Source organism: Phocoena phocoena, chromosome 1, assembly GCF_963924675.1.
Source record: "Phocoena phocoena chromosome 1, mPhoPho1.1, whole genome shotgun sequence".
NCBI classification, from domain to species: Eukaryota; Metazoa; Chordata; class Mammalia; order Artiodactyla; family Phocoenidae; genus Phocoena; species Phocoena phocoena.
Window position 1 is genome coordinate 114,152,010 of NC_089219.1, and position 25,630 is coordinate 114,177,639.

The following is a 25,630-nucleotide window of genomic DNA, read 5'->3' on the forward strand; positions in this document are numbered from 1 at the left end:
CAAAAAAACCTGTCTCCATTCGGCCTGAGTGTTTTGCTTAGTTTTTCCTCTGCCTCTGAATGGTCAAACAATATAATAAAATTGAAAATTGTAATCCAGTCTATGACCGCCTTACCGCATTTTTCTCCAGGAAAATATTCCAGATGTCTTTTCCCAAGCTTCGGGAATCCTTGGGGTTTGTTTGCTGATAAACTTCTGCACACAAGTAAAAAAGCTGGGAGAGAGAAAATGGATTAGAGCAGTGATTCTCAACCAGGAGTGCTTTTGCCCTCCAGGGGACAGCTAGTAATGTCTGGAGGCGTTTTTGATTTATATCTGGAGAGGTGCTACTGGCATCTACTGGGTGGAGTCCAGCGATGCAGCTAAAGATCCTGCCATGCACACGACAGCACCCCACAACAAAGAATTCCAAAGGTCAGTGGTGCTGAGGTTGAGAAATCCTGGCTTAGCACGTTTCAGAAACCTGTGGTAAGTCATCCCCACCCCTTGGCGCACGCACACACATTCCCCCAACGCAATCTCTCCTCAACCCTGTATCCTCTCCACACTTGACGTTTTGTCTTGTACTTGTTTATCTGTTGTTTTAAAGGGTTCAGGTGTTATTTCTCTTTGTGCTGTGCCTCGGCTTCATTCAGGAATGCTTCTGAGATACCAGCGCTTGGGATGTACACGCAGGTGTTCACTGAACACCTGTTGAGCAAACGGATGCTGACTCTGGCTTCTAACAGTGGTAGCCCCGGAAAGGAAGAGCCGCAGTGCATGCCACGGGCAACAAGTTTATTCTGGAGAACGTGACAGCAGCCTCTCTCCTTCATCCCCCTTCCTAAGCAGCTGAGCAGAACGACAGAAACTGGTAAAGCTGCTGGCTCTGGGCACTGTCGCAGAGCACCCCGACCGCCATCCCACCACGATCTTCCTTGTCATCACCTTCAGACTGAAGATCTTTTACCACCTTCCCCCTCTGCCAAGCTTTCTTGCAGTAACACTGTATACTTGCAAAGGGCTGCTCTCTCAACTCCCCACTGTCAGTCTGTACCCACCTTCATTCCAAAAACCTAGAAAGACCATCTCCTCCAAGCAGACCCAGAACGACAGCTTTCTTGGCCCAGCTCTCCTGTTCCTCCCTGTGCTATCGATGCAGTTAGCAGTGAAGAATCCCTTCCACCTAGGTTGCACCTTCTTTTCTATTTTGTCTCTGTCCTCGAGATGCCTGACCATGCCCATGGATCTGACTTATGACATCTACAGAGCAGGGACAGAGGCCAAGCACAAGCAGGTACTCAATCGAGACAGATACTTGCGACTTACCAGTGGACTGGGGTCCGCCTGAGAGAAGATGTACCGTAGAAAAACCCCCAGGTGAGCCGGCCGTGACTTAAGTTTCTCAAAGTCCTGGAATATGATGTCGCTCTGGAAGGCAGAAGGACAGGCAGGGCTGGGGGGCAGAGAAGCACCGCCTGCCCCAGCTCAGCCCCCATGCTCCCTGCCTGCCAGGGCTGATAAGCGCGGCCCCTCCCGTACGCCCCCTCACAGCTGGTGCCAGTCCAAGCGCTTCTAGTCCAGAACAGCAGGTACGACAGAGAATGAGGAAAGGAAAAAATCAAGAAACTGTTACCTCGTTGTTGAAATAACCCGGGTCATAATCTTCCTCTGGGCCAATAATTAAAGGCTTTGGGCTTTGATCTACACCCTGGGGGAGAGAGTCGAGTTGTAGAGATGAGAGGTCAGAGGAAAGGGATCCAGCCCCCTCAGTGGAGTTTGGTTAGTGACAGCATGGCACTGAAGGGGAAGGCCACGCGGGGCTGGTAAACACCGGCATCTCACTACCACCCCCCAAATCTCAGAGAACAGAAAGAATGATTTCCACTTGCAAGAAGGCAACTGCTTCTGGGTGGGGCAGGGCAGACTCAGAGCAGCCTGGTCACATGACGTATGAAGATGGGAAGTGAGAGAAAGTGCTCTCTTCCTGTTTGTGAAAGATCTGAGGAGGGAGTGTCAGCCCACAAAATAAGAACCTAGAGCTTCTGCTGGACTGGTGGGCGGGGGCTCCGTTGTTCTCAACAGACCACCCCCCACCCCAAAAACACGCCCTCCAAACCTAGTGTCTTCCACAGCGCTCCTCTACAGTTTCGGTGTGCCCTCTACCCCTGCTGGAGGAGAGCTCTGTGGTCCATCTCTGCCTCCTTGAGCAAAAGGGAATGGAGCTTTGCCTTCTCCAACACCGTCTCCATCACCTTCCCTGCCTGCTCAAGAATCTATGGTAGATTCCCCATTTCCAGTCTAAAATCCAAGTTTCTCAACTTGGCTTTCTCTCTTTCCCCCTTATGCCATCGATTAGGTCTGATGAGAGAGTTCATACTGTATAAACGTTTTAGACGCTTCATTGGACAAGCCTTTCTCCTAAAGGTTCCTTGAGCTTTCAAAGATTTCCTACCAACTATATTTTTCACTCAATTCACTCTACCTCATTTTCAGTGATTCCTCAACAAGGACTATGCTCTGGAACCCATCTGGAGGAGGCACTTCTCATGCCTACTTTTTCTCGGGCCCCAGACACCCTCCTATTCCACCTTCTCAAGGGGCCTTTCCTGACGGTTCCTCCCTGACACACCTCACTCATTTTTGTTCTCCTGGGTATTTACAGACTCTATGCTCAGAATGACTGAGTACAGAACTCGAGAGACCCAGGATGCATCTCAGAGATCAGAGTCTAGCACTCACTTATAATGGCATGCTGGAAGTTGCAGAGTCAGGCCTGATGTGCTGGACCTGAATTCCTCAGACACATCCTGAGTATCCTCCTCTCCCCTAACACCTTAGTCTCTGAATCCCTTGGGATCCAGGATGCCCAGGGGGTGTGGGATGATCACTTCTGTCTCTGCTTGGCTCTCTAGTGAAACCTGAAAGCACTAGGTTGTTGCTTGTTTGGGCGGGAGGATTTATTTTTTTAAAGTCTTTACAAACATACAGTTTTTCTGATTGCAAAAGCAGAATATGTTTATCATAAGAAAATCAAACATTGCAGAATTACGTAACAAAGTTTGAATTCCCTATGATTCCATCCCCCAGCTGCTGCAAGTTTCATGGATAGCACAGGTTTCCACCTTTGCTCTTACTAACATAGATTATTATTAAGAAACTGGAACTATACTATATTTGCTCTTATCACTCAAAAATAACAATTTAAATAGTTTTCGGAAGTTGAAACAAATTCAGAGGAGGAAAAGGACTCCAAGACCAATTACTCTACACCTGCTTCTATTAGCCACCTAAATGAAAACCTCCCTTAAGAACACCATGTGGGGGCTTCCCTGGTGGCACAGTGGTTGAGAGTCCGCCTGCCGATGCAGGGGACACGGGTTCGTGCCCCAGTCCGGGAAGATCCCACATGCTGCGGAGCGGCTGGGCCCGTGAGCCATGGCCGCTGAGCCTGCGCGTCCGGAGCCTGTGCTCCGCAACGGGAGAGGCCACGACAGTGAGAGGCCTGCGTACCGCAAAAAAAACCCAAAAAAACAAAAACAACACCATGTGCACCTGACCCTGCCTGGAAAGCCTGACCTTGGCCCTATAGTACTACTAAGGGGGAGTGGTGGTGGTGGTGGTGGTAGTGGAGGAGTGGGAGGGGTGATCAAAGAGCGTCTAGGACAGGAGGCAGCCCTGCACAGGGGCTCAGGAAAACTAAGTTCTAGTCTGATGCTGCCATTAGCAAGCTGAGTCCTTGAATGGTCCCTTAGCCTTTCTCTGCCTCAGTTTTCTCACTGAATGAAGATTCTAATGCCTATCTCCTTTTCTGGTGGTAAGAATTAAATGAGATTTGTTCCTAAAAGATCTAGCACAGCAGCTGGTGCACTAGGCATTTTAATACATGTGAGATCCACTTCCCTGCCTTTCCCCCTCCAAGATCTGAAAGTAACTAAACTCTATCCTATGGGGAGAACTAGTGCATCAAACGGTGTTTGATGTTGGTTTTAATATAATGGCAAATTTCCTTTAAAAATAAATTTAAGTTTTAAAAAGTGAGTTAGCTTAAAGAAAAATATTAAGTAACATTATATAGTTGGTATGAGGATATGGAAAAAAAATTATGGTGGTAGCAGATGAATTTTAAGAAACACTGCTTTACAAAACTCGGAGCTTTCTTGCCACTGTCTCTAACAAGGAATGACCTAACCTCTGCCTGAACAATGACAGGCAATTCCCGGGCTCTCAAGTCAGCCCATTCCATTGTCTGATAGCTCAGGTTCTTTGCAAGCTTTTTGCATGGAGCCAAAAACTGTCTTCCTGAAATCTCCCCTGGACCTAGTTCTACCCTTGAAAGCAGTGGCTTTCAAATCAGGCTTTGCAGAACCTTAGGGCTCCGGAGAAGTGCCCCTGAGGTGGGGGCCGAGGTGGGGAGATTGATTAGGAAAAGTCCCAGATAGCTGAGCATTTATTTGTTTTCTGTATTAGGGTACCAAATAATAAGATTTTGCTCAAGAAAAGGATTTTGCTAAAGAAAGAGAAGATTGAAAATTAGTGTTCTGGAGAAACACTGAACCAACCTATTTCCCATTCTATACAGACATTAAAAGAAAGACCAGCGATCTGCTCCTTGGACATCACTTCCCTACAGATGCATTCACGGACTCTTCACCCAGAAACTGAGATAGTCTTACTTCCATGTATGCATTTAAACCATGTTCTCCCTTTACTATTTGTCCTCTAGTGTCTATCTCAAAACAGGGTTTAGTCTGATCGTTCAAGGCCACGTATGGGTAACCCAGTTCTGAAAACAGGGAAAGCAAAAGCGCACGGTGGCTCTGATCACTCACCTGGTCACCGCTGGGGGGAACCAATGCATCCGAGCCCTGCCGCCTGTGGTGCTGGGCCACCCGGGCCATGATCACAGGGGAGGTTCGAGGACTGTCCGGCCCAGGGTCTGACAGTACTGAGTTCCGATTCACCAATGACTAGAGGAACAGAGAATTCTGTGAGAAGAAAACTCGTCCAGGGACTTCCCTGGTGGCTCAGTGGTTAGGAATCCGCCTGCCAATGCAGGGGACACGGGTTTGAGCCCTGGTCCGGGAAGATCCCACATGCCTGAGCAACTAAGCCCATGTGCCACAACTACTGAGCCTGCGCTCTAGAGCCCGCGAGCCGCAACTACTGAGCCCACGTGTCTAGAGTCTGTGCTCTGCAACAAAAGAAGCCACCACAGTGAGAAGCCCACGCACTGCAAAGAAGAGTAGCCCCCGCTTGCTGCAACTACAGAAAGCCTGAATGCAGCAACGAAGGCCCAAACGCAGCCGAAAATTAAAAAAAAAACACAGAAAACCTCATCCAGAAGACCCTCAGGGCTCTGCTCGTTGGCTAATAAAAGTCCAGGACTTACTCTGTGCCTGACATTACACTAGCCCTTGGTTATGTATCACCTCATTTAATGCTCACAATAGCCCTTTGAGGTAGAAACTATTATTCCTCCCACTTCTCACACAAGGAAACTTAAGACTTGGAGAGGTTCTGGGACTTGCTGTAGGTCGAATAGTTAGTAATGTGGTATTCCCTGGATGCAACCTGGGCAGTCTCAACCCACTGCCCACTAGGCTGCATTGCTTCCAGATGTGGAGCCCGCAGGGGAATGTCAACTGTGGATTATTTAGGACCCTCCTCCCCCTTCTTGGTGTCTTTCTGACATACTGATCCTTCCACATACATTCATCATCTTCCCACGAATAGACAGGAGCAGTAAAGAAATAAAATTCCAACTATTATTTAAAATTAGGTTTTAAACATGTTTTCAACTACTTATTCACATATTTAATTAAGCTGGCTAAGTAAATATTTTGCTCGCACCATTATTACTTCTTCCATTCACTCTTATTTTTGTATTGCAAGTTTATATTTGCAATTAATATATGCAGACTGAGAACACCCAGAAGACAACCTTTGAAGCCAAAGCCTGAAGTTCTTCTGACCACTCCAGAAAAGATAAGTTGTTCAAGTACAGAAAGATCTGTGACAAAGAAAGAGAGGCTGCCACCTCCGATTAGGCCAGGTTCATTGTATTACTCCAAGATGGTGTTATTCGCAGCCAGTTGGCAATGTGTTTTTGGTCCAGTCATTGTTTTAGGGAATTTTCGTCTCTGCTCCCTTACACTCAAAAAAGGCTTGCTACAGTTAAAGATATGGCCTCTTTCTCCACCCGACTCTGTACTACAGAGTTGACGATGATAAAACAGAAGCTAGATTCGTTGATCTTGAGTGCAGGATGCATCTGAACCCCCTTTTTTTGGATCCCAGAGCAGAATGACTAAAACCCTTGGAACTGGAACTATACCAGAGGGCCACAGATGACAGGCCAAAGGCCTTGGTGTAAGCAGTGAGCATAGAACTTTTAGGTGTTCAGAGAAGGAAAACTGAATGTATGGTTTTAAAAGGGGCTCCCCCCGCTTTGGCACTCACCTCGCCGAGGGAAGGAAAGCGCTCTGTGCCAGAGTCCAGGCCACTGTCCCCCTCCTGGGAATCCAGAGAGAGTCGGCCTGAGAAGAAAAGAGTTTACACAGTGAGGAAGGAGCTGTGGCCTGGGGGAAAGAAGGGCCTTTATTCTGGGAACCTGTGCCCAGGGCAGGAGGGTGAAGCTGTCACCTGCCTTTCTTTTCCAGTTTCCCTTCAGCTCTCTTACACGACTCCCCGAGAACCTCTACACCTAGCTTTTACCTACCTGTACACCTGAGCCCAGGCAGTGTCACCTCCTAAAATAATCCTCCACAGCTCTACCTTGCAACGAGTGCTAGCCCTCAGCTCATCCCAACCCTCTTCTGGTTCCCATCCATCTCCTCTTACGACAGCATCTCTTGAGCTCCTAGCTGCTAGGTGCTGGGAGGCATGCTGTTGTCTGGACCACCATCATTCTAGTATTTCCCTGGCACTTATCTATCCAGGGCTACTGGTTATACACTCATTTCTACTGAATAAGTTGTATCCAAGTTCCCTGTCACTGGTACTGCTTTCTCTCATTATTCTATTTCTCAGAGGCAGGGACTATACTTTTTCCCCCTGAATCTGCCCCAAAGGGACGGGACAACAGAATAGATAAGAAATGTAGACTAGAGATGTGCCAGAGAAAAAAGGCGTGCTGACGGGACTCACCTTCTGATGATCTCTGGCCGGTGTCACCATATAGCGGAAGTATGTCCTAAAAAAGAAAGGTCCGGAGGGTGGACATATGCTGTGAACCTCTCTCCCTACTGTTTTCCTCCTTCCCTCAGTCTCAGCAGATAACATCTGCTTACAATTAGTGGCCTCTTCTGCTTCATTGCCTGAAAAATGCCCCTTTGGAAGAGCTATTGCTTCATTTGTACAGTTTGAGGAGAATGGTGACCCCTAATGGTGAAAAGGGAGCTTTACTATTAGTAAAATTCTAAAAACTTACTTGATTTCTCACCCTGGACCTCAAAGCGTCTATTGCCTTAGTTGGGCTGGACACAGAAAGAACTTCCGAACTATCAAGGAGTATGAAAAGCTCTAGAAGATGGAAAGCTCTGTCTCTAAAGATCTTTGAAGACTGACAGGCGCTGGACTGGGGCTGACCAGCCATTTGTGGAGGGAATTATGTTGCCAGTGCTTTACTGTTTATGATGCACTCTTGTCTATATCTCATTGAGTTTTTCAACAACTCTGAGGCAGGTATAGTACTCCCATGTTATAAATGAGGAAACAGAAGCCCAGAGATTTTAAGTAACTTGCCCAAGGTACACAGCAGGTAAACTATAAAGCCAGGGTTGGCGCTCAGACCCCTAGATTCCAAGCTGAATGTTTCAGACTCAACCACTTACAGAGCACACGAGCGCAGAGGGAGCGGCAGCAACAAACATGCACTGGCCCCGTGCTGAGGGCATCCTTTAATTCTGACAGTACCACTACTAGGCAGACCCTGCCGTAGCTCCATTTCATAAATGAGGACACCAAGGCTCCCAGGGATTAAGTCACTTGCCCAAGAGTCTTAAAGCTGGTGAGCACTATAGCTGGGAGGTGAATCCAGATGGTCTAAGTCCTAAACCTGAGCTCCTATCAACCGTGTGATACTGAAAGCCCTTCAGAAAATAAAAGTTTAAATTTGATTAGCCTGTGTTTCCCAGACTTCTTTGATCTGGATGTTCTGAAAAAGAAAGTAGATAATCCTCAAATAATTTCTATTGGCTTTGGCAAATATTATTCTTGGAGATCTTAAAGTTTTTGGAGAGTTACTTATTGACCCAAAGAATTAAGACCTGATGGAGAGAAGTAAGACACTAATTAATACTTATTAATTAATAAGTCCCTGACTAGAACAGATAAGGAAGTGCCTCCTCTCTGGGATTTCCCACAAAGTGTGGTTAGTACTGCTACAGATCCCTCTCAACTGACGGGAGATCCTTTACTTAGGCTGACTTTTAAAAGTGCTCGTACTTCTTTGAGAAGACCCATTACTGGAGGGAGAGGTGATGGGAAAAGCTACCAGATGAATACTGAGTAAAATTAGTGTCGGAATATACATCAGCTATGAGGAAACTACCCAGAAGGGGATGGATAATTAGGAGATTAAAGCCGACAGTCTGGTTTATTTCATATTTCTTTCTTTCTATTGCAACTGTAAGCTGCTGGAGGGCAAGAAACAGGCTATTTCTTTTTATGGGATCCCAAGTGTCAGGACAGTGCTCAGTCTCTGTGGTGCTATATAAAGAACTGCTGACCTCTGTTTCTTTGTAAAACACTAAACACTCACTAGCTCAGCCCTGCGGTCCTGTATGACTCGAGAAGCCTCTGTCCTAGATTTCTCCCTCATTCTCCCCTCCGTCCACCTGCACGTGCCCTTCCTAGAGCTACGCCTATCATCACTCACCACTAAGCCACCAGTCTCCTGCTGGATCTTCAGCTGTAACTGAGTGACTCGCCGCCGGGCGCCTTCGATCTGCTCTTCCAGCAGGCTGCCGGGGTTCCGGCTATACACCTCACAGATACGCTGGGGGGCGGGGGGGGGGGGGCAAGGAGGACAAGGAGGAAGGGAAAAGGCAGAGGAGTGGTTAGTAGAGAATGGATGACTCACCAGTGGGGAGAGTAGGCAGTTATCCCAAAACAAAGAGGAGAGAAAGGAGATCTCTGCCTCCTAGGAGATACATGTTATTTCACCATCACTCAGGAGCAGAAAGAGGTATAAATGGTGAGAAAAAGAACACGAGGCAACTAGAGAAAGAAGACATGACACAAAGGCCCGTCCTAATCTGACCTGTTCTTAAGGCCTACTTGCTAAACGAGGTCTTCCTTGACTGCTGCCGAAGGGTTAGATATTTAAGTGACTGGCCAGGCCAGCACACACAAAAAAGTGCTAAGGAGGAAACATACACACAGTGAGAACCACAGGAGATGAGAGGAAGAAGCACCCCCGTCCCCCAGCCCTGTAGCTGGGAACCACTCTGAGACTTATCTAGCATCCTCCCAGCATACGGCAGAGCACAGCATGTGTGTTTAGGGCTTGGGCTTTGCAGTCAGGGAGGCCTGGCTCTGAATTCTGGCTTACTAGCTGTGTAGACTTGGGCAAGCTTTACTACGTCCTCATGGATCAAATGGAGATGACGGTACCTGCCTTTGGGGGTGGCTGTACGTTCTGAATGAGATTACGTATGGAAAGTGCTGAGCAGAATGTCTGGTGCATAATTACTTGACTGAATACATGGCAGCTATTATGTTTTACTACCAAATGAAATGCTCAGTGAAGTTGGCGGGTTAAATAGTTAAATAAAGACATCGGGTGCACATTTTCTCCAAGATCGTCTGGGGCCATACTTGCCGTCTCATCTTCTCCACGCCTCTCAAGCCCCCAACCCTCCTCTTAGTCTCCGCAGATAGTATCGGCTGGTAAGAACTTTCCCAACTTTACTCCATTTCAAGGCATCCGCAGCCACCCTTTCCCTCTGCCTCACAATAGAAACTCTGTCTGAATCTTCCACAAGGTTAGTGCCTCCAGCTGCCTCGGGCTCCTCTTGGGCATCGTTCACGTATCTCCAAAGTGTCCTCTTTCCAATGGCTCCTTCCCCTCACCCTACAAAAATGCTCGTTTCCTGTCTTAAAACGAAAACAAGCCACTACAACAAAACCTTTTCCATCAAGTCTGATTATTCTTCAAGCCACCGCCTCAGTCTTTTCTCTTTCCTTTCACAGCCACATGTTTCCAAACAGGAGTCTCTATGCAGAGCCCAGACTCCTTAGCCTTCCAGCCACTCTTCAGCATACACAGCCGAGTTCCGCTCCTCACCTCGCCCTTCCAAAGGCGAAATGACCCACTGGCTGAATCCAATGGTCTCTTCTTAGTCCTCATCTCTCCAGACCTCTTTAAACACCCACCTCCTCCAAATGCTACCCTCTTTTGACTTCTTAACTCAACACTGTCTTGGGTCACCTCACACCCCTCTCCCCAACCACAGCTTTACCCCCTCCTCCTCTCTTCAATCTAGGTGAGCCTTCAGCCCCGCAAACATTTACAGGGAGCTGATACACACCAGGCCCTGTGCCAGCTGTGCAGGAGGAATATGCAAATGTAGGCATGGTCCTGGCCTTTAAGGAACTTAGCCCAATAGAGGAGGACAAATAAATAATTAAAATACAAATACAACAGCAACTGGTGTGATGTTAGACGTTGGTGCGGTGTGCTACAGGAGCACGGATGTTCCGAAATTCTGCCCTCAGCTCTCTCCTCTTTTCTGCAGTGGTGCCCTAGGTGATACCGTCTAGTCCCCAGTTTCAACTACCACCTGTATGCTGAGGCCACCCGAATCTCTATTTCAACCCAATCTTTTCTTCTGAGGTTCATCCTTGTTATCTCCATGTGCCTGGTGGATGATCTTTTTATCTGAATCTCCCATGGGCGCTTAAACTCAGTACATCCAAAGATTACCTTCACTCCTTTCCCCTACACCCTGCTCCTCTCTTCCACCTCACTCCATCAATGGTATCACCATCTATGTAGGCACACAAACTTGGGGCTCTCTTTGCTTTCTTCTTCTTTACCTCCTCCTTCCAGTTGATAAGTTCTCCTGACCTGACCCCTGAGATAGCTCCCATTGCCAACCCTCTTTCTGTTCTTTTTCCTTTTGGCCACGCCGAGTGGCATGAGGGATCTTAGTTCCTCGACCAGGGATTGAACCCATGCCCCCTGCAGTGGAGGCGCAGAGTTCTAACCCCTGGACCGCCAGGGAATGGAGGGAATTCAATGTGTCTCACATTGCCATCCCTCCTTCTGTTCTTACTCCTGCTGTTCTTGTTAAATCGGTCATCATTTTTTTTTTTAATTTCTCATTAACTTTAGTTTTTTATTTTTTTTCATCATTTCTTATCTACTGAAACAGCCTCCGAGATAGTTTCCTTATGTGTCAATCCACTTAACACACTTTTCTAAAGAAAACTGATTTGAAGATATGATCACTTCCCTACTCAAATCCTTTGATCAATTCCCACTGCTTTCAGAATAAACTTCAAGCTCATCATGGTACTGAGGGCCCAAAGCACATTCCAGAGTGAAAAAGACTGAACCCAACTGGAATGTCATCTCATGAAGCCTCCTCTGATCACTGCATAATTAATTAATCCTTCTTTGGGGCTTTAATGGCATTTAAAAAATATTTAAAAAATTATCATCGACATATAATTCACATAACCTAAACTTCACCATTTTAAAGTATACAATTTAGGGGACTTCCCTGGTGGTCCAGTGGTAAAGAATCCGCCTTCCAAGGCAGGGGACTCGGGTTTGATCCCTGGTCGGGGAACTAAGATCCCACATGCCACGGGGCGACTAAGCCCGCACACCAAAACCAAGAGCCGACGCACGGCAACGAAAAAGATCCCGCAGGCCGCAACTAAGACCCAACGTAGCCAAAAAAATAAAGAAAATAAATATTTTAAAAAAAAGTATACAATTCAGTGGTTTTTAGTATATTCACAGAGTTGTACAAACATCCCCACTATCTAATTCCAGAACATTTCTATCAACCCAACAAGAAAGGAGTCACTCCCAATTTCCCCTTCCTCCACCTCCTGGCAACCACTAATTTACTTTCTGTTTTTATGGATTTACCTATTCTGGACTTCCACACAGATGGAATCATACAATATGTGGCCTTTTGTGCCTGGCTTCTTTCACTTAGTCTGTTTTCAGGGTTCTTCCATGTTAAAGCATGTATCAGTACTTCATTCCTTTTTATGGCTGAATAATATCCCACTTTATGGATACAACACATTTTGTTTATCTACTCATCAGTTAATGGGAATTTGGGTTGTTTCCACTTCTTGGCCATTATGCAATTAAGCAATGCTATTATGAATGTTTATGTACACGTTTTATGCTTTGAACTCTCTTGGGTATATACTTTGGTGTGGAATTGACAGATTGTACATTTAATATTTTGAAGAATTGCCAAACTGGCTGCACTACGGTGGGAGTAGATTAGGATAGCGGATATGTAGACAAAATATAAACAAACATTTCTCCAACTTCTCCACATGCTCACCAATAACTGCTATTTTGGCTCTAGCCATCCTAGTGCATGTGCAGTGGTATCTCATAGTTCTGGTTAGCCTCTCCCAATGACTAATGATATTAAGCATCTTTTCATGTGCTTATTGGCCATTTGTATGTCTTCTTTATTGGACTGTGTATTCAAATTGTCTGCTAACTTTTAAATTGGGTTGAGTTTTAAGCATCTATTACATATTCTGGCACTAGACCCTTATCAGATATATGTGCTGCAAATATTTTCTCCTATTCTGTGGTTGTCTTTTTACTTTCTTGACAGTGTCCTTTGATGGATAAAAGTTTTTAATTTTGATGAAGTCTAATTTATCTTTTTTGGGGGGTTGTTTATGCTTTTGGTGTCACAGCCTAGAAACCATTGCCTCATCTAAGGTCATAAAGATTTATACCTATGTTTTCTTCTAAGAGTTTTATAGTTTTTAAAAATAGTTTTAGCTCTTACATTTAAGTCTTTGATCCTTTTTTTTTTTTTTTTTTTTTTTTTGCGGTACGCGGGCCTCTCACTGCTGTGGCCTCTCCCGTGTGGAGCACAGGCTCCGGACGCGCAGGCTCAGCGGCCATGGCTCACGGACCCAGCCGCTCCGCGGCATGTGGGATCTTCCCGGACCGGGGCACGAACCCGTGTCCCCTGCATCGGCAGGCGGACTCCCAACCACTGCGCCACCAGGGAAGGCCCTTTGATGCACTTTGAGTTAAATTTTGTTTATTGTGTGAGGTAAGAGTTCAAATTCATTCTCTGCATATAGATATCCTGTTGTCCCAGAACCATTTGTTGAAAAGACCATTCTTTCTCCACTGAACTGTCTTGACACTGTCAAAAACCAATTGACCATAGATGTATGGATTAATCTCTGGACTCTGAATTCTATTCTACTGATCTATAGGTCTATCTTTATACCAGTACCACACTATCTTGATTATTCTATGACTTGCATCAAAATGCAAGTATCAGCACTTATTATAGTGCAGTACAACTTTATCTTCATTCATCCATTGATATTCTACTGGATTATAAACTCCTTAAAGGAAAGATTCATCTCTCATCTATCTTTATAACCATTCTAACCTTTGTCCCTAGCACTGGCCCATGCCTCCACTGCAGCACACACACAGTACCTAGCACACAGCAGGAACTCAAAGTTTGTTAAATAAATGAGTGTATTTTCATGTCTTGGTGCCTTTGACCTATGCTGTCCATTTACCAGCATTCTCTTCCTCATCTCTTTTGCCTACTGAGCCCTATCCTTCAAGGCCCAGCTGAAATACAATCTTCTCAGTGAAGTTTCCCTCACATTTCCCATTATTAATTAACTGCTCTCTTCTTTGTTCTCTTATTGCAAGCTCTTTGTTCCTCCCACTCTCTTACCGTAATATGAATTTTCCCCATGAGATTGTAAACATGTTGAGGGCAAGAACTGTCTAATCGTTTTAATCTCTGTATACTGTAGGAACTAAAGCAATGCTTTACATACAGTGGGAACTTAGAAATTTGTTGAATTGAAATGAAGGGGCAAGGAGCCCACTGTATGAAGTGGGCAAGTATGAAGGGGCAAGGAGCCCATGGCTATTATAGGAATCTGGTTATTCCCGTCCAGCCAAATTAATCTTCTTCCTGTTCTCCCTGTGCATCATTCCCCAGACCTGGAAATCTCTCTGCATCCCCTCCTCCATCAGCCTGGCCTGGCATTCACCCCCCACCCCCACCTTCCTTCCCTCTTATCCTTCCCTTCCCAGAACCTCTAAGATCAATTCCAACTGATTTTCCTCAGTTCTCATGTCCTCCCATTTTATTCTACCTGTCTCATCACTTGTTTGTATTCTCTCTACATAGTCACCATTATAATCTATTACCATAAGCTCTATTACCCTATTCACTCTATCCATCAAATTCTGCTTTAACAAATTCCACTGGCCTATGACAATTCTTTAGTAGTCCTGAAGTTTGACTTTTTAAGGTTTTACTGTGATAGGATATGGCCTGCAAATTAAGTTGTACACATTGGCAGATTGCTCTGATAAAGTATTATTTCATTAAGGCAATGGCCAGTCTACCCTCAGCAGCGACCTTACCTGTAACTCTTTTTCCTCCTGCCTCAGCATATTCCTAAGGATCTGGGTGGCATGTTTTTGAAATTCAGGATCCTAAGAATGGAAAATACGACAGTAGTGAGAACTGGGGACCAGATCAATAGCTTTTATTCTCGTCTACTAGCTGATTCCTGGTCGAGGAAAGCTATGAGAGTAGAGCCTGGGTCGTAAGAATGTTTTGTATAACACTCAGTATCTCACTGAAATTCAGTAAACATAAAATCTGATTTTGATTTCATTCCTAATTTCCTAGAAACCCTGGCTGTAATCACATCTGTTATCAATTGCTCTCTGAAGTCTCCCAGGACTTGCTGTTGCTGGTCGGTCTTCTTTCCAACCAGAAAATCCTGTTCCCTATTCCTATCTGCCTCCTGTCCTCTTTTAACGCCTCACACAGGTTATCCGGGTCCTTGGGTTCTCTCCCTACTATTCTTGTCCTTTCCTGACTCTCTCCCCTACAGACTAGGCTCCATATTTCCTTCCTCCAAGCAGCCTTTCTCCCCAGGAAGCCTTTTCCCCTACTCCTTGACTTATTCCATACCCTTGTAACAATGACTGGCAACAGTCTTTACAGATGCCTCTGACCATGGCTGGAGGTGTGCACCTTCTCCCCGACGGGGAGGAGAACTCTCAAAGGGCCTCCTTAGAGTCTTGCACACACACAGGAAACACACTGCATGCTGCTATCTGATAAACTGCAATATGCACTTACATGGAAAGAGGACACTAAGGCATGGAACACCCCTTTAATGCAGTTCTCATTTTGCTCTACTTTTTGATGGTCTTCATACAGCTCTTTGGCTTGTCTCTTTCCGCCAGCCTGCCATTTGATTTAACCTGCTTTCATTCCAATGGGGAGCTCTTCAAAGGGACACCAGAATGAGGAGAGGAGTAGGCAGACCATTACCTGCAGAGGTTTGGGTCCTGTGATGCGCTGTGGAGGTGGCAGAGGTGGAGGCGGCGGTGGTGGTGGGATCACAGGGGTGACTCGGGGAGCTCCTGCTGGGACTGGGTCCTGCTGGGGCCCAGAGACACCAATGGACGAGGGTGAAGAGCCCAGGAGGGTCAGTGCGACATAGGCACCAGCTGGAGGAAGGCAAAGAGAGGCTTGCTCAAGTGGTATTGTTCTCAATAGCAGACATTCAAGGTACAAAGGAGGGGGTTCTCCCTTCTCCTTCTATTAAGCTTATAATTCTGCAGGTAAAGTTCTCCTCACTTTTAATGCCCCACCTGTTCTCTAATTCCTGTCCTTCCATCCTGCATCAACACAAGTATCCCTTCCTTCCCTTTCCTCATGCAGAGACCTCAACCAAAATCCCACCCGTAACTATGTGGGAGCTGCCTGCCCAGTCCCTTGTTTCCTGGGACTGGGAGAGGGGAGTGAGTGGTATCTGAGTGAGACCTGGTCTTAGTAGAATATGATCTAAAACGTAGGGCAAAGATGGGTGGAAAAATAGAGATGTCGGATGAGAGACTAATAGTGTCTCCACTTGAAATGACAGTGGGGAACTGTGGTAGTCTACGATGATCAGGCCAAGAAGAAAGACTTCGGCTGCCTCGCACGTCTACAAAGGAAGCCTCCTGGGGCAACAGGCCTGCTTCCACCCGTGCCCCATCTGATCCCCTAATTTCTTTCACTGTCAGCTCTCCCCAACTCACATTTGATAAGCTTCACCACTTCCAGATGTGAGCTATTGGTCACCATGGTGCCGTTCACCTGTTGGGAGACAAACGACATTATTGAGTAATGGCAGTGGAAGCCCAGGGGATCCTTCTCTTGGTCAGTGGTCAATCGCCACTCCTTTAGGGAGCCATTTATCAATGTTCTCTAGCATAGTAAAACATTACAGAAGCTTGGTCAGAGTCAAGAAGGGCCTAGAATATGGAACCCAGCTATCTTAGTCCCCAGTCTCTGTCACATTATACTACTCACTCTCATGGTACCACCCCCCTACTCAGTGGCTGATGACAGCTGGTACGAAAACGGAAGTGTGGAGGATGGTCAAGGCCAGAAGTGACGCTGCACCCCCTCCTCTGGGGGCGGAGAGGGAAGGTCACTCACTTTGATGATCCGGTCGCCTTCTTTCACACCGGCTTTCATGGCTGCACCTCCTGTGAGGAAGGAGAAGGCCTGGTCAGCAGAGCCCCACAACCTTTCCAGAGGTGGCTGAATCTATACCAACAACCCTGTCAGGTCACCTTCCCCCTCAAATCTCTTCTCACCTCTCTGTGTTAAGTGCCTCAAATGCTGGGTGTACATCCTATTCTGCTCCAGTGACACAACTCCCTTTGAGCTGGACTGGACTGTATAAGGACACATCTCTTGCTCTTTCCTCCACCTGGCTCAGAAGCCAGACTTCTCCTCTGAGAGCCAGGCCAAGGTGGCAGAGAGGCAGGGCCATGCTCTGCGGAGAGTAATGTGTGCTTTATTTGAATGTGTCTAGATGTTCCAAGGTCAAATAAGAGTTATTTCTATTATCCAGTGGGAAGAACGAGTTCACTGTAGTAAATAATTGCTGAAGTAATAATCATTTTTAAGAGGAATATGAGAAAAGGATTACAACAAGCGTTTTCAAACTGTGGTCCCTAAGCCCTGAGAAGTTCACAAGGATATTATGGGGGTTCCTAGCATTAAGGATGATAATGATCACTGCCTTATTTTCTGTTAAAAAATTGTTCTGGAGCTGCAGTGGTTTTGATCACCATGTACAGTCATCCCTCGGTATCCACCGGGGATTAGTTCTAGTACCTCCCACAGATATCAAAATCTGCAGATGTTCAAGTCCCTTACTTAAAATGGAGTAGTACACACCTGCAGGTTTCGCATCTGTGGATTCAACCAACTGCAGATGGAAATTTCAATCTGCAGTTGGTTGAATCCATGGATGCAGAATTCTCAGATGCGAAACTCGCGGATATGGAAGGCCAAATGTAGTTTTAAATAAGTTAGAGTCCTAGTTTAAGTTATACCCAGGAAGCATAAGAAACACTAATGATGAGATAAGTTCATGAGGGACTCCCCTGGGGGTCCAGTGGTAAAGAATCCACCTTCCAATGCAGGGGACTCAGGTTCGATCCCTGGGTGGGGAACTAAGATCCCACATGCCATGGGGCAACTAAGCCCACGCACCACAACTACCGAGCCCACGTGCCTCAACTAGAGAGTCCCCGTGTCACAACTACTGAGCCCGTCTGCCTCAACTAGACAGCCCACGTGCCACAACTACTGAGCCCGCACGCCTCATCTACTGAGCCTGTGCACCGCAACTACTGAGGCTGCGTGCTCTGGAGCCTGCACGTCACAACTAGAGAGAAGCTTGTGTGCCACAACGAAGAGCCTGCGAGCTGCAATGGAAGTTCCCGCGTAATGAAACTAAGACCCGATGCAGCTAAATAAATAAATAAATAAATAAATATTTAAAATATGTTCACTCAGAAAGCTTATTAAAAAAAAAAGAAAGAAGTTCACGAGAAGCATAAAAATGTTTCTTGTAAATATGCCCCAAGATGATCCTTAAATCTGTAAGTTCCATTCATCTGATCAAAACAAAACTCCGACAAAGCACATCTAGATGTTTCTAGTCTGAAAAGAGAAATTACAGTGATGACTACATTCCAATTTGGCTTTTCAGTATTGGGACCCAGACTACCCTCATCTTAAGTGTGCTATTTATGGAAAAGTACTTGCAAGTAGCTTGAAAACTCTGTTTTACACTGTCATCTAGAAACTAAAGGTGGAGGGGAAAGAGCTATTTTGCCTGAATGTATGAAACACATGAGGTGACTTCTAATAACTTAGGGATTAAAAGAAATTAAACTTTTCAGAGTAACGGAATTAGAGCAGAAGTTCTAAACTTCAGTAAGCATGAGACTCACCAGGAGAACTTGTTAAAAAGCATATTCCTTGACCCCCTTGCTAGCAAGTGATTCAGTACTTCTGGGACTGGGCCCCGGAATGAGGATTTCAATCATCCTAAGGGCCTAGGTGATTCTGATGTAGGCAGAACACAGACTACACTTTGAGAAACAGTGAACTGAGAAGCCTAAAATCTGGAAAAGACAACAACTGCTTTGTTGCTCTTATGATTTCAATGCCAATCCAAATGAATTCTCTTCTTCTCTCCTGCCTGAAGTACTCATACATACACAGATTTTCCAAAACTCGTATTTTACTGCAAGCCATCCCTTTGTTCCTTCCTCTCCAGGTCTGAGAGGAGGCAAAATCGGAAGAGTGCTGAACTCACACTTCACTGGAGGGGGTCCCCATACTTTTTGTATCAAACAGACCATAGAGGCAAAGTACAAGTTACTGGCAGTCCCACTTGCTCTGTCTCACCCTAGTCCAGGAACCTTGAGAGAATATGGAAGCAAAGAATAAAAGTATCTTTTCAGAGCTCTACCCTAGGATATGAAAAACAAACCTCTCACGGACAAAAGTTAACTACCAAACATAAGGAGCTGTAATTATTTATATCCCTGTATGATCCACATACCTCATTTTGGTCATAAATTTGAAATTCTCTTTTCACTTTTCCCATTAAATAAATCCCAAATATTTCTCCCAAATTATGTAAGTATATTTCCTTCCCATTTTGCACTGTACTTAGTGGGAAAATGCTGGCCTGCCCCCTACCCCTTTCCTTGTACTCTTCTTCAAGCCTATGATGCACCACGTTGCCAGGCCCAATCCCATGGGCTACACTGAAGTTCACTCCTGTTACAGATACTTGCCTGTGTTAGGGATACTTGCTTCATACTCTCCCCTACTCCCGGCTCCTTCCTGATCACCTTCTTCAGTCTGGGTCACTTAACAGCAATGATTCTACCACCTGACATATGATAGTGCTTTGAAATATCTGAAGCTTTTTCACACATCACTGGTTACTCGATCGATTTGCTTATAATGCCCTCCCTTCCCACCAAATTTCTATCCCGCCAATGTGTTTTCCATGGCCATCTTTCAAACTACTCCTGAAATCCTATTTTCTTCTAAGGAGGCTTCCTAAACTGATCACAAGGGAAATACTTAGCTTCGAACCACCAACTACCCAAATACAAACTTACAAACACCCTTTCCTCCCACGTACTGTCCAACACACATCTTTAGGTCATTTATTACTTACTGTTAAAATATCTGCAAATACATTTAGACCAGCGTGCCTGTCTCAACTGTGAACTGCTGCAGCACAGTGACCATTCGTGCACGGAGCAAGGTCATGTGAAGGTGAGAAAGAAGAAGGCGGGTCTTCGATTTCTCCACGGCATCTTCCAACCCAGGACGAGGAGCTCCCCTGGAGGGCAATCAGGCACCTGCCTGATGACCTGAAGGCTATTCTGCCATTTTCACACTTCCAACAGGGGAAACAAGCCTGGAGTGCGATCCCTAGAAATTCTGCCTGGAAGCTTAGCATTGTGGAGACTTCCCCAGATGCCCCTGGGGAACCAGTTCTAGAATGAATCATTCATGCCCCAGGATGCCCAGGCCTCCAGAGAAAGCACGTGCAAGTCCTTCAAGTCCTATGGCACTGTCACATACATGGTGGCTTTGTAAGAACTTTGTAAGAACTTTGTAAGAACTGCAGGTGGCAGGGACGCAACACTCACCAGGCCGTACAGACTGCACCAGAACAATGCGATCCCCGCTGACTGTGAAGCCGAAGCCATGCTGGTCCTTTTGGATGATGACACAGCGTTGAACGAGACCTGGTGAGAGGTAAGGAGCAGAAAGAAGGGAGTTCGGTAGGAACTGTCATCAGAAAGTTAGTGCACACAAGCCAAGACCAACCCAGGGAGGCCCCAGTGTTTCTTCCTCCAGAAAGCCTTTCCAGGTTCCCCAGACTTTTCCTGCCCACACACACTACTGAAATGCCTGCCTTCCTCAGTGATCGACAAAACCCGGTCATCTACTCCGTATGCTATACAAGAAATTCCTTTCTCTGAGGTGCTGAGATGTTTGTCTCTCTTATGTATGTCTGTCTTTTTAGGCCTGTTTGGGTGAGACTAGTCGAAGAAGGGGATGGCCAACTCCAGCCTGAAGGCTAGTGTTACAGAGAAGCAGCCCTGGGACTGAAGCCTAAGTGAGACTGGAAGTTTTCCATTAAATTACGTCCAATGAATACAGCAGATGGGACACCAATGCTTGTTGATTCTGCAGAGCTGGGTAACTCACGTGGGGTGACTGAGGGCTGGCCCCTTGTCAAAATCCAGGGAAGGATAAATGACAAGAGAAAACCCTGTTTGTCACACATACAACCATATGCAGAGCGTAGGAAAAAAGAAAGAGAGACTATAACTCCTAACTGACTCCATCCCTATGGGCGTGTACTAGACATCGTGCATGTGTGCAGGTATGTGTGACTGCTTCCTGTGATGGAGAAAGCATGAATTATAGAGTTAAAACTCAACTGGTTTCAGGTCCTGGCTTTGTCTCCTACAAGCCTGTACACTTGGCAAATTTTTTAACCACTCTGTGTCTCAGCTTCCTCATCCATAAAATAGGCATGATAAAATCTACTTTCTACAACTGATAAAAGGACTGAATAAGGTAATCTGTATAAAGCATATAACACAATACCTAGCACACATTATGAGCTCAATATAAAGGCTAAGTTGTTTTATATCTGGGGTATACAGATCTGTCTGTATGGGTAAACACCTCTGTGTCTACGTGTTAATGCCCCGAGAAGGTTACCTGTTGTCTCAGAGGTGTCGGAGGGTTGGCGGTGGTGGGAAGGGGACTTGCGTTCAGGTGCTGAATCTCCCAAAGACAGGCTACTTAACCTGGAGAAAGAGTAAGAAAAGCACAACAATGAATTGGGCAGGGAGGGACCAGCCTTGTAGCAGAAAGAAGCTCTGTCAAAGGGGCCCTGAGTCTTGGGTAACAAGAGACCGACCCTCTCACCCTGTAACCCGCTCAATCTGGTGGGAGATCAGCCACATCTACACCACTGGCAACATCACCTATCTGGAATCCTAGGATGGCAAGGCAAGCATGATCTCTTTAATACCCAGCAAGGCGTGAAGGGAAATAGCCCTTCCTGGAGTCAGGAGACAAAGAGACAGTAGCAAGAACAGGGTGTGAACAAATATACATGCTTGTTGGGTCTTACCAGGCTGCAATGGGGCTGATGGAACAGAACGGAGGCAGCAGAGAAAATGAATGCGAGAAAAAGACAAGAAAAAACCAAACAGCTAGTTAGTTTTAGGTGATGATTTTTAAGGAAGGGGGGACTGGAAGGCAAGGATGGGAGGGTCACAAACACACAGAGGCCTGCAGGGACACAGCAGAGGACTGCAGTGGCTGTATCAGAGACACTCTCTCTCACTTTAGCTTCGTCTCTTCGTCCCTCTCCCAAAAAAGGGTCTCTAGGAGGGTAACTAGGCCTTTAGCTGGGTAATTGGCAACTTTACCTGTTGGGTAATTGGCAACTTGTACCCTGTTCTAGAAAGGAGGCGTACAATGATGACCCAAACCTCTGAAATTCCATTTATTTTGTGTGTACCATGGGAGAACAGGAATCTGGTCTGTTTGCTGGTAGTATTCCAATCCCATTCCTACAGCCAGCTTGAGGCACCCTGCTTAGAAACTGTTAAGGCCCTACAACCTCAAGGTACCACGGATCACCAAACCAGATCTAATAATAGGGCCCCTGCAGGAAGAGGAGAAGCTCAGATCATTGCTATGCCTCTCCTTTTCAGAAACGTGTACAAGTTGCCAGTTCCTACTCAATAGTTGCTGCCCCTCCAGAGGGGGTCTCCTATTCGTATCTAGCAAATGACTATGCAGAAGGGGCTTCATGTAAGCACTGTGTGCAGTGGCAAAACACTGCAAAGACTCTAAGTGTTCATAAGGGGTGACTGGTTAAATGAACTGCAGTACATCGATATAATGGCACAGTATTCAGTCACATAAAAGAATGAGGGGGCTCTTTATATATGATAAGGAATAGTCTCCAAGACATGCTGTTGAGTGGAAAAAGGAAGATGCAGAATTATGTAGACGGTAAAAGAGAAGGAATGATTTGTTTATATGTTTGCTTACATATATATAAAATGTGTAAAATACCTCTGAGAGGGTACAAAAGAAAACATAGATCACTGGTTGCCTCTGAGGAAGGAAACTGTGCCAGGGGCAAAGGGATGGAGTTGGAATCTTTTCCTTATCTTCTTGTTCGTACCATTTAAATTCTGAGTCATGTGAAGGTACTAACTATTCAAATAATAAATACAACACAGTACAAATAAATAACTTTTAAATTTAAAAGAGGGGTCTTCTTCCCCCCTCACCCTGGCACCCCACTTACCTGGACAGGTGAGACTGCTTTTTACTGGCTGATCTTTGGATCAGAGAGAGAAGGACATCAAGGAAGAAGAGAGCGTGGGGCCCAGGAGAGAGTGATGCAGGAAAGGAGGAAGCAGGGAAGAAAAACCAAACAAGACATAAACCAGACAAGACACTGGAGGTGGTTGGTTTAAAAGAAAAACCACAATCAAGCTAAGAAGGACCCGGGGTGGAAACTGGCCAATGCAGTAGAACCACCTTACTAAAATGCAGATTTACCTGTGCCACTTTGCTGATTAGAACGTTTTAGAGCTTCCCCATTGTACTTGGGAGAAAGGTCACCCTGTCTTCAAGCGAGGCCATTAGGCACAGCATCGAAAAGGAAGTACTGCCTGATGCCCCTCCGCTGTCTCCCACAGCTCCCAGTACCTATCCTTACTGCATACAATCAGTGGAGCTGCTTGTGCGCTTGTCCGTAGGGCTGTAAGGTCCACGAAGTCAGGGTGGTCTTGTTGATCAGCACCCCCTGTGCCTAACACAGTGAATGCGCCGTCCTATTTTTGGTCCCTGCTCTTCACTGTTCTTTCTCTTGCCATGGTTTCCGGCTCCTGTCTTTGCCCATACCGTTCCTTCTTCCTAGATATTCTTCTTACTCTACTCCCCATTACTACACCTGTCAGCCAGACAAGAAGGTGAACTTCCAGAAGCTACAACTTCTGGCTTTCTTCAAATTACCCTAGTCCATCATGCCCTGCCACCCCCCACCTCCTCATCCAAGGTAAAGATTCAACTTAGCTCATCATTTAATAAGTGTCCTAGAATCTATGCATGATAACTAAACGTACTGTGGTAACCATTTTGCAATACACAGATGCCAGGTCACTATGCTGGACATCTTAAACTTAGGCAGTGCTGTGTGTCAATTATACCTCAGTAAAATGGAAAAAAAAGAAGTCCTAGATTCTAGACCCGTGCTATCTATCTAATACAACAGCCACTAGCCACATGTAGATATTTAAATTTAAAAATTCTGTTTCTCAGTTGTACTATGGCTAGTGGCTACCATACAGGACAGTGCAGAATAAAACACTTCCATCGCTGCAGAAAGTTCAATGGCACAGCGCTGCTCTACATACTATGCCAGGCACTACGGGGTACAAAAACGAGTAAGATACAGTCACTTGCAGGTAATGGATGAGGTATACATATAGAACTTTAGTATAAACACTGAAGGGCAACAGCTCCACTCCCCACATCGGTGAGGGATTCTCAGAATGAACTATAAAAGGCTTTTTATTCCAGCTGCTCATCTGCTGTCTTCGGCTTGATCCACAACATCCCACCCCTGGGTTACCCAGAATGGGCTTGCACTTCTCCCTCCTTACTACTTCAGGAGAAAGCCCATTCTATCTTGGGACAGCTTGGGCCTCCTCCTTGCCTTGTTCTGCTTGACTCTGCAGGAAACTGGTTTCCTATGCCCACACTTAAGCTTAGAAGGAATGGTCTGGTAACTTAACCTGGTTTGGTTTTGCATTTGAGCTAGGTTGTGAGCTGTTCAACGTAACTCAAAGCACATGAAGCCAAGGTTTATGTACCTGGCTGTAGAGGACTGTTAGGGGCAAAGACAAGGATCATTTCAGCAGCCATTGATAGTTCCTCTAAAAAAAAAAAAAAAAAATCACAGGCTAGGGCAGAGACAGTGGAGGACATGGGGGATTACAACGTAAGTATAATTTTAACAGATGCAAAAAAATTTTTTTTTTCTCTTTGAGAGCTTAAAGGAGGAAAAACTACCACTGAATTAGAGGAGGAAGAAATGCCTGTATCAGCAGATCAAAACTTTAATGGTGGGCTCTCCCTCTTCCTGATGATATTCCGATCAAAACTGGGCAGCAGAGATCAGATTCCAATCAGCCTAAATCTGATAGGCATGGAGAAGGCCCAGGAGAGTAGAGAAGTTCCCGCAAAATTTGTGGCTCTCTAAACGGCATCATTGAGATAGATCTTCTGAATCAACTTCTCAGTAACCCCCATATTTATCCAGTCAGTTATGGAGACTGATAAGTCCTTTTATGTTTTCCCAGAGTTGCTCCTTCCTTTACATTATCACTGATATCCATCACTTTAAGCCACATGTCCATTGCCTCAAGTCTGGATGACTTAAAAAAAAAAAAAAAAAAAACCTCTTGTTTTCACTCTCCAGTCCCTCCAGCATTCTACCACAAAGGACTAACTTTCCCAAACAATATTTCCTTGGGTCCCCCCCTGGTCAAGAACCTATGATTTCCCTTCTTACTCTCTATATGATCGGATGTGCGGGCATTTACCTGGTGTTAAAGGCCTTTCATCAAGTGGATCCAAGTACCTTTCAAATTCACTCTTATTACTTGTTCACTTTTCCTTACCTCTGCTGCATCCTAAAAGATTCTGTGCTCATTCTCACCTCTGCTTTATGAAGACCTCCATCCCTTCTCCTCTCTATCCCTCCTTTACTCCTTTTTCAAGGCTCTGGTCAAATGGCACTGATTCCATGAAGCATTCCCTGGCCACTGCAGCTCACATTTCTTTTACCCCAACATTTTTGGGGAAAATTTTCAAACCTATTATTAAAGTTGAAGGGGCAGCATGATGAACACCTATATACCCTTCATCTAGATTCACCAATTAACATTTGTCACTTGCTTTATCTTTCTATGATTATACACTTTTTCCCATTT

General features: G+C 45.6%; 1 protein-coding gene across 1 annotated transcript in view; it reads right to left on the bottom strand.

Moving 5' to 3' along the window:
• Nucleotides 1-21,571, bottom strand: part of ARHGEF11 (Rho guanine nucleotide exchange factor 11) — a 47,939-nt gene extending 26,368 nt beyond the window's left edge. Inside the window, exons 1-14 of the mRNA XM_065897138.1 lie at nucleotides 21,534-21,571; nucleotides 21,324-21,412; nucleotides 20,237-20,335; nucleotides 16,695-16,744; nucleotides 16,292-16,349; nucleotides 15,540-15,718; nucleotides 14,615-14,686; nucleotides 8,861-8,980; nucleotides 7,129-7,174; nucleotides 6,442-6,518; nucleotides 4,812-4,949; nucleotides 1,616-1,690; nucleotides 1,309-1,410; nucleotides 116-214 (exon numbers count right to left, since the gene is read on the bottom strand). Of these exons, the coding sequence (XP_065753210.1) occupies nucleotides 116-214; nucleotides 1,309-1,410; nucleotides 1,616-1,690; nucleotides 4,812-4,949; nucleotides 6,442-6,518; nucleotides 7,129-7,174; nucleotides 8,861-8,980; nucleotides 14,615-14,686; nucleotides 15,540-15,718; nucleotides 16,292-16,349; nucleotides 16,695-16,744; nucleotides 20,237-20,335; nucleotides 21,324-21,412; nucleotides 21,534-21,571 (1,242 nt within the window). The remainder of the gene's footprint in view (nucleotides 1-115; nucleotides 215-1,308; nucleotides 1,411-1,615; nucleotides 1,691-4,811; nucleotides 4,950-6,441; nucleotides 6,519-7,128; nucleotides 7,175-8,860; nucleotides 8,981-14,614; nucleotides 14,687-15,539; nucleotides 15,719-16,291; nucleotides 16,350-16,694; nucleotides 16,745-20,236; nucleotides 20,336-21,323; nucleotides 21,413-21,533) is intronic.
• Between the last annotated feature and the right edge of the window lie 4,059 nt (nucleotides 21,572-25,630).